We start from the raw sequence: 11,978 nt of genomic DNA, 5'->3' as shown, positions 1-11,978 counted from the left end.
AACCATAATGAATACGAAAGTATAAAAATGATACGAGCAATAGCATAATATGAAATAAATAAAAAGTCAAATCTACAACATACAAAATAACAACATATACAAACGAATAAAATTAAAACATTCATTCAAAATAATAATAATGAAAATGAAATAAATAAATAGTGGATACAATTAAAAATGTAAAGAGATATATATAGATATAAATTAAAATACGTATGCTTATTAAAATATATAATATATATAAAATATTTTTAAATATAAAGAACATATAAATATGTATATATAAAATATGTACATATATACGTAGGTATATAAAATTATGAAATATGAAAATAATGAAACACATGTAAAAAGTAGGTGTACATGTATATATTTACAAGAATAAAATAATAAAAACATATATAGATATATATGCGCGTATACCTTGTAAAATAAAAGAAAATATGTATATACAAATCATAAAATATAGGGAAAGGATTTTGAGATATAAAGAATAGGTATAGATATATATAGGTATTTATGAAAAATAAGCTAGAATAATTACTAACAAAACAGTAACGAATAGATATAAGGAAAATAAAACTAATAAATAATGATAATAATAATAATAATAATATCAAAGTATTGTTTTTAATAATAAAATAACCTAAATACAAACAGAGAGCTAGATTGAATTAAAAAATAACATTTGGGGTCAAATCGTAAATAAAATAAAGGGGAAGGACCACAATGAATGCGCGAATAACAAGGAGGGACCAAATGGGAAATAATCCCGTCCCTCCAAAACGCACAGCTTCAAGGTGGACCTGATTATAAAGAAAAATAGATTACAGGGCGAAATTAAAAAAACAAAAAGAACTTGATTGCAAAATCATTTAAAAGCGGAAGGGCTGAAAGCGCAATTAGCCCTTCCGCTAAAAACACACGGATCCTGGCCTGGAGCGGGTTGGGCGAATCGGGTCAAAGCCAAAACGGCGTCGTTTTGGGCGTTCTGGGGCTAGGCCAAAACGGCGCCGTTTTGTATCCCTATAAATTGCAAAAATTTTCAAAAAAAATTCATTTTCCCTTCTTTCATAAAATAACTGATAAAAGCTCTCAAACTTCCTCTCCCCCTTTCCAGCACTGCCTAGAATCCGGTGAGGAAAATCGTCGTCCACGCCGTCGCGGTGGCCGGAAAATTCAAAGATAATTTTTTTACTTTTTTTTATTTCTAATTTATTTGTATATATATAAACTGTTTTTTTAAAGTGTGAAATAAAGAAAGTATATATATACGTATTTTCAAGGGGAAAAAATAAAGAAAAAAAAACAAAAACAAAAACAAAGATCTTAACACCTTATTTCTTTGGATCTCTTCAAACTTTTGCTTTTTTTTTTGATTGATGTCCGTCTGTTACAAGAAAGAAAGATGAAAAGAAAAAATCAAAAGAAAAAGCAAAAAAAAAGGAAAAAAAAGCCCCCCTCCTAGTGATGTTCAAATGGCTATATATAGAGCCATTTTACAAATTTTTCTCTTTTTCTTTGCTTGTTGTTGCTGCTTTCTTTATTTGTTTGTTTGCAGGTGAGTAGTTGGGCAGTGGCAGAGAGTAAGTGGCCACTTGCACTAATGAAGCGACGTGGCGGCGCTAGGGCAGGCTAGGATGGCGGCAGTACTAGGGTTTCAGAAAAGCTGAAACCCTAGTTTGACAAATTAGTTTTGGGCCTGTTGGGTATTTGGGCTTGGTTTAATTTGTTGGGTCTTAGGTTTGGGTTGTAATTGGGTTTTATGTTTGGGTAGTGGGCAAAATTGGGCTGTACATTTCAAATCACCTCAAAACAGATGGAAAAGTTAACATCTGTTGACTTAACTATTTGACATCCACGTGTATGCCACACCAACAATTAATTATTTTTTTAAAATTAATAAATATTTATATATATATATATTATAATTTTTAATAATTATAAAATTTACATTTTTTTTAATTTTATTAAATTAAAAAAATTAATTAGTTGATGACATGACATCCACGTGTAGCCATGTAGTAAAGTTAATAGACTGTTAATTTTTTTAATCCATTTTGAGGTGATTTGACAAACAATGCAAGTTCAAATGTTAAAAGATACGAAAATTAAAAGAAATCTAAAATATTTTTTTTACAAAGTTAGAGAGATAAATAATTCTTTATGAGTGTTTTTCATTTGAAGCTCGTTTTGGATTGACCAATACAAAACCTCAAATTATTAAATAATCATCATTTATCTAACATTAACCTTGTGTGTTGGTTTGATATTGCCTTAGGTGTGGCCTGTGTTTGAGCTGTGCTAATTGTGTTATTATTAGGGCTTCAAATCATTTATCTAACATTAATATTTATATAATTTATAAATTTAATTAATAAATGGTAATTCGATAATAGAAAAAAAAAGGTAATTGGGTTGGACCACAATATGTAAAAGAACCCTTCCGAATATTTGGGCTTGCAAACCAAGCCCAGAGATATAACGCGAAACAAACCGTTTAACGTGCTACCATGAACCGCCGGCTCGCGGCAACATTAAACCTCATTCAGGCCGAGTCTTCCCTCTCTCAGTCCTCTGAAACCGGCAAACCATAAATAGCTTCTTTTTTTCTCCTTAAATAGAGCTGCGATAATGGCGGACAAGAAAGAGAAGATGAAAATGTTACTCATAATCGCATCGGTAGCTGCTATCTCTATCTTCTTCACCGCTCACCTATTCAGCCGCCGCCGCAAGCAGCGGAGATCTGAAATTCGCTGTTACTTACACTCCGAACCAAAGTCGCAGCTGAATTTCAAGCGTGTCTTAGCTGATAACTCTTATTCTCCTTTCAATCATTTCAACCGCCAGTCGGATTCCGTTAAAGGTAAATAACCTTCCACTTGTTCTTGCTCATCTTCTTCTTCCGTGAAGTTTAGCTTCTTTTTTTTTGAATGATTTAATTATGTTGTAGAGAAACCTTCGACTTTGACTCATCCGTATGAAGCGGAGATAACGGCATTGATGGAGGATCCGCAGCTCCAGTTTTCTAAGATTGCGATGGATGATTTTGATATGAAAATGGGTGATTCTTATGTTTGGGTTGAATCCGAGTTGCAACTGAGTCAACTAGCTCGAGTGTTGAGTGAACAAACGGTTTTCGCTGTTGATACTGAGCAGCATAGCCTACGGTCGTTTCTAGGCTTCACCGCTCTAATTCAGGTTAATCAGTGATAACAAAACGTTAACTTGTTGAACTTTGAATTTTTAAATATTTTTTATTAGTTTAATGGTATAAAGAGCAGATTTCTACTGAGATGGAAGACTATTTGGTGGATGTAATTGCCTTACATGATTCAATGGGCATTCTTCGTCCCGTTTTTGCTGATCCTAATATTTGCAAGGTATAGATTTTACTTTCAAGTTTAGAACTCATTTATCGAAAGGAAAAGCCAAAATGCTGCTTTTGGATGCTGAAGCAAATAGTCATTTTAAAGAATTAGAACTTTAAAATATCATCTCCATACGATGGAATGCATGTTAATGTTATTAAGTTATATGAGGAACAGTTTATCAGGCAGTAAGAATGACCTTCAGGTGTTCAATGATATGTTTGAGTTAAGCACAACATAGCTTACTCGCCGCCTATGACTTCAAGGTGTTTGTTAAAATGCTTGTGAGAAACCGTCTACCTTGTTCTGGCCCATTTCTGGTTTAGCATTTCCGTTAACGGCCCATTTGGTTTCTGGTTTATCAATTAAGTCTGTTATTGTTGTTATAACAAGTGGTACAGCTGTAGCTCGTTTGCTATTTTTTTTTTTTTTGTTATTGATTTATCTAGAACGCCTGAACTCCTATAAGTAGCCTAGGTGCTGCTTTATCATTCTTATGCTATCAATGATGATTAAATCGAGTGTTACACTCACAAGCTCTCTCTCTTTTCTCATGTTCCTTCTCTTTTCTATAATTCTTTATCTGTTATTAATATTTCTTTCTTCTACTTCATGAATTTCTGGTTTCTTTATCATTTATGCTTTACTTTCAGATTACTGCACTGTCATTCTTCATACTTCGTGTAACAATCTAACACAGTTATGTCAGAAACAATATCGCATTCTAAGTTCAGCTCTATTTTTTTTTTCTGTTCTAAATAATTGTTCCTAATTTGTCATAGAAGACGAGAAGGATTGGTCAAACTGGTTTTTTGTGTTTTTCCCTAAATGCAATGTTCATGCCACCCTTTTTCCATAGAAAGTAAAATTGATTTTATCTCAATGTTATGAATTTATTGATTAATTACATTTGGTTCAATTTATTGTGCATTATTGCTAAGACAGTAGTAAGATCAAAGTATCCTGATCTCGTGTTGGACTGCTTCTGATTCAATGCAGGTTTTCCATGGGGCTGATGGTGACATTGTGTGGTTGCAAAGAGACTTCCACATATATGTTGTCAATCTATTTGATACTGCTAAGGTGAGTGTCAATCATTTGTTTATAACAAACATGGTAGAATTTTGCCTAGGTTAAATGTTAGTTACTGGAAATGCAGGCAAGCAGATTGCAGAAACGTTGCTTTATAATGACTAACCATAATCAATTTACTACTCTATTCACATTTCTCTTACTTCGGCACAGGCATGTGAAGTTTTATCAAAGCCCCAGAAATCATTGGCCTACTTACTTGAAACTTATTGTGGTGTGGCCAAAAATAAATTATTGCAGGTATGTGGTTGACTCTTGCTCAAGTGCTTTTTACAACATTTATTGTTCATCTTCTTAAACTTCCCTATCTCGAACACTGATCTTAAACTTATTTATTTTAATGTTGCATTGCATTACAGCGTGAAGACTGGAGACAACGTCCACTATCAGACGAAATGGTGCAATATGCTCGTACGGATGCGCATTATCTACTGTATATTGCAAATTGTTTCTTTGCTGAGCTCAAAAAACAGGACTGTGGTATGTTTGCTACCTAAAGATTGTTTGGATATTGGTATTTTATCTTGTTTGTCTAGAAGTGGATTGGAAGTTTGGGGCAACAGATCATAATAGGAAAGTTCTACATATATTGGTGATGGTAGAGATTAAATGATTATGCCAAAATCCAAAGAATTATCACTCTGAATTGTTAAAGGAAGACATTCACAATCAATTAGTGCTTTTTTTTTTCTCTTGTCTAGGGGTAGGAGGGGGTGTGTATTAAAGGTAGTCAGAGGGGATCCAACTTGAAGGCCTTAGTTTGAGGCTAATATCTTTCCATTCAAGGGGTTTTTAGCATAAAGAACAAGGTTAATCATTGAAGAGTGCATATAATATTTCAAATGGTAATTTTTAATTCACAAATGCTAGAAAGACCTATATCTATTGTTTTTTGTAGCATCCACATGCTAATATATTAATGCATCAGAATATTCATCCTGCACCGATGACAAGTTCAATTTTGTTCTCGAGGCTAGTCGGCGATCAAACATGATTTGTTTGCAACTCTATGCTAAAGAGATCGATGGTTTTCCTGGGGAATCTGCTGCATTTTCAATTCTTTCTCGCCAATTGAATGGTCAGGGAGCTGCTGCTATATCTGGTGAAACAAAGGTTCGCGTCTCTCCACATTACAAACACTCGAAACATTAAAAGATTGGCCATGTTTTCAGTATATTGTACTTAATTTTACATCATATTCTTATGCTTTGTTCTTAATTCCAGTTTCAGGATCTTGTTAGGAGACTGTGTGCATGGAGAGATTTAATGGTAAGTGTTAACTATACTTTAAACTACCAAGTTAAGATTGCTTCAGTACTGGATGTAGCATTCTTCTTATTGATTAGGGAAACTCCAAGGCTGCATTTCTTTTGTTCTGATGCTCTGTCAAACTTTGTTGACAGAATGGAGTGATCAGTAAATGTGGTAATAGTTGTCTACTGGAGCAATTTTTATTGTTAGTATATGCCATCAAAAGAATTTTCTATTGTTTTTAAGCTTTTTCTCTTATTAACATCTCTTCTTTTCTAAAGTAAAAAACTTGTGTTCTTTTCTTCATTCATTTAGTTGGTTTCTCCTGAAAATAGTAGTTATTGTTTGATGCTTTACATGTGGTGCTACTTCTTTTCAGGCTCGTGTGCATGATGAGAGCACAAGATACATATTATCTGATTATGCTATTGTCGCTCTCTCTGAAAAAGTCCCTACAACTCAAGTAGATATTTATGGCACCATAATTCAAGCTGATTTGAATATTGATTCTTCGAATCTCAGCTCTTCACTGCCATCTCCTTCACCTGTTGTTTGCAGCCATTGGATAGATGTCCATGAACTAATCCAGGATAAGTTGGGCAATCTTGATAAATTCTTTCCCATGGTTATTCAAAATTGTCTTGGTCCAAATGGGAGCTGTCCGTTGTCTGTATTTAACTATGCATTATTGATGAATAGTAGCCTGAAACTAGAAACTAGATTAAATACCAAACAAAATGGGTTCAAAAACCCAAAACATGTTGCTAAAAAAGCTTCTCGTCAGCTATTTATTCAAAAATTTTCCTGCAAATCTCCAGTTTACCATAATTGTAGGATCTATGCAAATGATGGACGGCTGTTATGCTATTGTGATCGCAGGAAGCTCGAATGGTTGGTGCTCCTTTTTTCTATATCTTATTTCTCTATTTAACCACAAAAGTTATGTTCAATTTGACAAGTTAATGTTATTATCTAATAGGTATCTTAGTCGAGATCTGGCAAAACTTGTTGATGACGACCCTCCTGCAATAATGCTTCTTTTCGAACCAAAAGGCCGCCCAGAGGATGAAGATAATGATTTTTACATCCAAAGTAAGAAAAACATATGTGTTGGCTGTGGTGAAGGCAATCACTACTTACGCTACCGGGTAATTCCCTCGTGCTACAGAATTCACTTTCCTGAGCACTTGAAGAGCCATCGCTCTCATGACATAGTCCTACTTTGTGTTGACTGTCATGAAGTCGCTCATGCTGCTGCTGAGAAATACAAGAAACAGATTGCTGGAGAATTTGGAATTCCACTTTATGTCCGTAAGGTGGTTGATTCAACTCAAGCGCCTATTGTATCTGGGTCATCTGAGTCAACTAACTTTGCTGATTCAGGTGTCTCACCACTACAATTGCGAACAGCTGCCAAGGCTCTTTTGCGTCATGGACCTGAAATGCCTCCCAGCCGCCGTGATGAACTGACCCAGGTCTGAAAGCTTATCTTTTGATTCCCTTTCCAGCATAATATTTATCATTAGTCACAAAAAATTGTAGGGCTTTGCTGTAGCATCTTGGCAGTATATTTCATAGTAATCTCTTTAAGTAAATGAATCCTTTTTCCTTCTTCGTGTTGCTTTTGCAGATTGTTATGAGATATTATGGAGGACGGGAAATCTCCAACGAAGATTTAGAAAGAGCCTTGGTAGTGGGCATGAGTCCTCATGAGAGAAGAAGACTCGAGAAGAAGAAAGGCTTATCTTTAAAACAGTCTACAAGAATCCCTCCTGTTAAAGAACAAGAAAGTAATGATGCAACTAGGATCTTATCTACCACATCAGATCCATCAAATGTTGACCGTCCCGATGCTTCAGATTTTATTGCAGATGTTTCTAATTCAACAAAAGTTGATACATCAAAAGAAGCATCGGGGACAAAGGATGACTTGGACTTTTGTATGGTAACATATACGGATCATACAAACAATTCTCCAGCATGTTCTGATTTCGGAGTGGCAACAGCTTGCAATGATATGAATTCACATGGCAGTGAAATCTCTGAGACTAAAAGTGTGTCAGCGGTCAATCCTGGTGATAAATCTGAGAGCAGCATACCGAAGGAAATAGTTGACTCATCTTGTGCCAGATACAACGGGAACATCCCGTTCAAACATAATTCAAAATTGTCTCTACTAGGACATGGACCTCACGGGAAACAAGTTGTCGATCATATATTAAATGAATCTGGAGAGGAAGGCATTCGTCAATTTTGTCAGCGATGGAGGCACGTTTTTGTCGAAGCTGTTCATCCTCACTTTTTACCTGCTGGCTGGGATGTAATGCACAGGTATGCATCTGCTCTGTCATATTTGTTAGTTGTTTTAGCTTCTGTTCTTATAGAACTATGGAGATTATAGGAAGACCGAGGATATGGTAAGTGAGAAACCGAATGCATTGAGGATTGGATTGTTCTTGAGGGAATTTGAGAAGCGTTCCAAAGTAAGATTTATGACCATATCTGAGGAAAGACAGGAATTCTCATAGGCTACAGCTTTTACTCATCGATAAATTTAAGTTTGAGAAGAGAGAAATCATTCAGTATGAAAACAGAGACTAATGCCTCCTTGACCTGTGGACTGGGTCTTAAAATGAAAGAAGCCCTTCTTGGTTCTGTTGTCCGTGCATTTAGGTCAATGCTCGATCCCCTCAAATTTGGGTCTTATGCCAATTATGATTTCATTAGCTAAGAACTTGATCAGTATTAGTCTAAAACCATGATAAAGTCTGTAGTTACTGTGCTATAGCAAGGTACCTTAAACTTACATTAGTCTAAAACCATGATAGTCAGTAGTAACCGCACTATAATGGAGGAATACTTTAGGTATCAAAATGGACAAAAATGCGAAAGTGGGAAAATGGGTATGCTTCAAGAGCCAAATCATGAATTAGGCCTTTGTTTTTCATGAATTCTCTCATCATTTAGATGTCTAACCCTAATTCAGATTTTAAGTGTCAGTATATATCTGTTCTAATCTCACTCTGTGTGGCATACAAACTACTCAAGCTTCACCTCCTAGTGGTGTAATTGAGCTGAACCGAATCTGAATAGCAGTAAGCTTGGGCTCAACTTGGAATTTGAGGCTTGGTACTTAGCTCGAGCTTGATGGAACATCAATTTCTAAGTTTGAGTTCAATTATGCTTGTTTATGAATTTTTGTACTCAAGATTTAACTTGATCTCGACGAAGTTCATTCATATTCAAGCTCTAGCTCATTCATGCTTAAGCTCTTTCTATAACGGTGGAAATGTAAGTTAATATAAAAATTTATTAAAATGAAAAGCTCCCGCTCACACAGAGTTTTACAGTGCTTGAATTCTGCTAGACCGGTAGCTCGAGCTCGGCTCAATAATTTATTGAACTGAGTTTGAGTTTTTCTCGAGTCGAACTAGAATAGCTTGCGAATACCACATTTATATCCCTATCAACTCCAAGGCCCCTGCAAAGTTAATACCTACTACACAGCTAGAGCACACACTTAGAACTTAATATCAGTTCCTATCCTTAGAATCTTTGCCATGATACGATAACTGTTAACCATCTCCCACCTCCACCTGCCTGGAAAAAATTTACGGCAACTTACTATATGTGTTGATTACTAATTAATGACTCGTTTCATTTATATATTGATATATTTTCTTTGTCCAAAGGATTTAACATTGGAGGCTGTTTTTGCCAGTGGGAGACGAGAATTCGGCGAGTTCAGTGTGTACAATCCTACCAAGAAAGGCACCGATAGCAGTTAATATATATTATTAATCCAAATGATGGGAACGTGAACCAGGAGACATCTCAATTTCAACTATTGGCATTTACATGGCAATGGCTGCTGCTGGCACCACAATTCCTACCCTTTTTGTGTTTGTAAGATGATCCCTTTTTAATGCAATGCATCCTCTTTGTTTGGCTGTCCCCATTTTTGAGAATTGGATCGCCTTTTTTACTCCCTTAGACAATCCATGTATGAATGTTGTATCTTGGGGTTTTTATGATCGTACCTTATCGTGTGTGTTGAAATCTTAAGCATGAATACTAACAATTGTTGGGTGTAATGGTAAAGTTACATTATATTAAGAAAAGAACTTAAGTTTGAATTTTGAAAATAGCATTGTTGGAGGGGCAATTACGAACCGTGAGAAGGATAGTCTTTATAGGTTGTAAATTGGATTGGACATGAATGACACTTGGTTATACCAAAGCATGAATATGATACATATATTTTAACTAATTGTGAGTTAAACATATTATGTTACTAATAGTCTAGTATTGAATCGCAACTTGGATCATATAAATTTTGGGTTAGGATTTCAACTTGACAATAATTCTTAAATTCTTGAATTTAATAATTGTTCTCATATTAGGGCTTGAATTAGATAATTAGTTTCTGAATTTGATAATTGTTTTCATATTAGAATTTGAAATTGATAATTGTTCACGGATTGAGATTTCAACTCTTAAGATTTTCAAGTAAATAGCAAGGACTAACTTGGAAAAAGATTTAGTTATCAATGTAAGAATAATTGTCAAATTTATGGGCTAATTTGAAAAAAGAGTTCAAGCCTCAATGTGTTCAATTGTCAAGTTTAAGATTAACTTGGACAAAAAAAGTTTAAGCCTCAATAAATTTAACTATTAATCGAGGTGTTTTTCTGTTACCTAACACAAGTCACGATTGGGAGCAAACTTAAGCAATGGATGCCAAGAAAATCATTGCTGAGTTAAGAGTATTATAATGTTAAAACGATAAGATTAATCATTACTACTAATAGTGGACACCTTGATTTCACCTAAACATTTTTTTTCCTTCAAATTATTATTGAAACATGAAAATATTTACAAAACATTAAATATTATTACACAAGATAAATTTATGTCAAGCACTGGCTGTTTAGGTAAAAGAATTATGAAGAATTAAATTACATTTTATTTCCTTTAATAAAAAAATTAACAAATCAAATCTTATACTTTAAATCAAAAGAACAAATTGATTTTTTATTAAAAAATTATCTATTTTTACTATTAAATATTAAAAATTCATCTATTATCAGCCGAAAAGAAAAAGAAAAAAAAGAGCCGAAATCTGTCAAACTACAAATAACGAAATCAAAAGGGGAAATTGGGATTTGATTGCAATTATTATTACTTTAATTATTTTTGTTGAATTAAACAAGACAAGAAGAGTAGTATGTTAATCTATAAATCTAGAGCTAAATTAAGGTGAAAAAAGAGCTCAAATTCACATATATTAAACTGATTTCATTCACTACTTAGCAGATCCACCGCAGGATCCAGCAAATCCAAAGCTGACTGTGTTGAATTAAGAAAAATCATTCCTTTGCCAGCAGATAGCTTCTTCCTTTGAAGACACTTAGGCCCGTAAGCCCTCCTCGTCGCCACAAAGCAAGGAATGCTGTCGACGGCAATGGAAAATGATCGAACGTCGTTGGACGGCAGATCGGGCAGCGAGATCTGAAAAACGGGACTCAGTCGGTGTGATCTAGCGCTGATTCGCGAGTCCCTAAGTCGAGCTAGTGCACCGGGTTTGAGGTACTTTAGGAAAGGCTCGGATCGAGTAAGGGAATGCCTGGGAAAGGACCGGCACCTGAGATCCATCGTCGGCGGCGGAAGGTTAAACGACAAGGTAAACGCCGTATCCTTTCTTGGGAGAGTGGAAGTAGGGTTTGGCCGTTTGGGGATTAGGGATTTAAGGTGAAAGTTTTTAAGAAGGGAGAAAGCGGGAAAAAAAGGGAGGGAATGGGAGAGCTTTGAAAAGTGAGGGTAGTTTTTTGGTCAAATTGTGGCCTTCGTCTCTCCACTATGCTAAAATTCAATATTTAGTTCCTATATTTTATTTTGTTATAATTTGGTCCTTCTGTTTCAATAAATATCCTTAGTTAAATCGAAATAGTTGATATCATTATCTATTCTAGTTAAAATATTGGCATAGATTTCTTTTAAAAAAGAAACACATTTTCTAACAAAAATATCAATGTTAAGATGATGAATTAGTAAGCATGGACGAAGTTTGAAAAAGTTTTATGAACCTAAATTGAATCATAATTTTTTGGAAGGTTAAGACTCAGTCAACCAGCTCATGGGTCGGGTCACTCACCCAAACCCAGGCATAAAAGTTCACTTAAAAATGATAGGGTTTGGACAAAATATGAAGCTCAAAAAATAGATTTAGGTAAAATTTAAGGCTCATTTTCTATATGAGTTGAG

The 11,978-nt window shown here is 34.8% G+C and overlaps 2 protein-coding genes across 7 annotated transcripts; one reads left to right on the top strand and one right to left on the bottom strand.

Annotated features, from left to right (window-relative positions):
* Positions 1-2,520: 2,520 nt before the first annotated feature.
* LOC107898747 (protein RRP6-like 3) lies at positions 2,521-9,859 on the top strand. Of its 6 annotated transcripts, none has more exons than XM_041091123.1 (13): positions 2,532-2,866; positions 2,954-3,201; positions 3,285-3,383; positions 4,371-4,454; positions 4,617-4,703; positions 4,823-4,943; positions 5,392-5,576; positions 5,688-5,732; positions 5,867-5,923; positions 6,094-6,605; positions 6,694-7,189; positions 7,345-8,045; positions 9,407-9,859. In XM_041091123.1, the coding sequence occupies exons 1-13, from the start codon at positions 2,635-2,637 to the stop codon at positions 9,411-9,413; spliced, it is 2,874 nt and encodes a 957-aa protein (XP_040947057.1). In that variant the 5' UTR covers positions 2,532-2,634; the 3' UTR covers positions 9,414-9,859. The 6 variants fall into 6 exon arrangements, with proteins under 6 accessions (XP_016679758.1, XP_040947057.1, XP_016679759.1 ...); XM_041091122.1 differs by having other exon boundaries at positions 2,533-2,866; positions 9,436-9,859; XM_016824269.2 differs by lacking the exon at positions 5,867-5,923 and having other exon boundaries at positions 2,521-2,866; positions 9,436-9,859.
* A 1,153-nt stretch (positions 9,860-11,012) lies between these two features.
* On the bottom strand, positions 11,013-11,369 carry LOC107898052 (uncharacterized). Its single transcript, XM_016823607.1, has one exon. It carries the CDS (start codon positions 11,367-11,369, stop codon positions 11,013-11,015), a length of 357 nt encoding a protein of 118 aa, XP_016679096.1.
* Positions 11,370-11,978: the final 609 nt, after the last annotated feature.

The sequence above is a fragment of the Gossypium hirsutum genome, chromosome D04, assembly GCF_007990345.1.
Source record: "Gossypium hirsutum isolate 1008001.06 chromosome D04, Gossypium_hirsutum_v2.1, whole genome shotgun sequence".
NCBI lineage: Eukaryota > Viridiplantae > Streptophyta > Magnoliopsida > Malvales > Malvaceae > Gossypium > Gossypium hirsutum.
The sequence above is the reverse complement of the archived record's forward strand: the minus strand, read 5'-3'. Positions and strand labels throughout refer to the sequence as shown.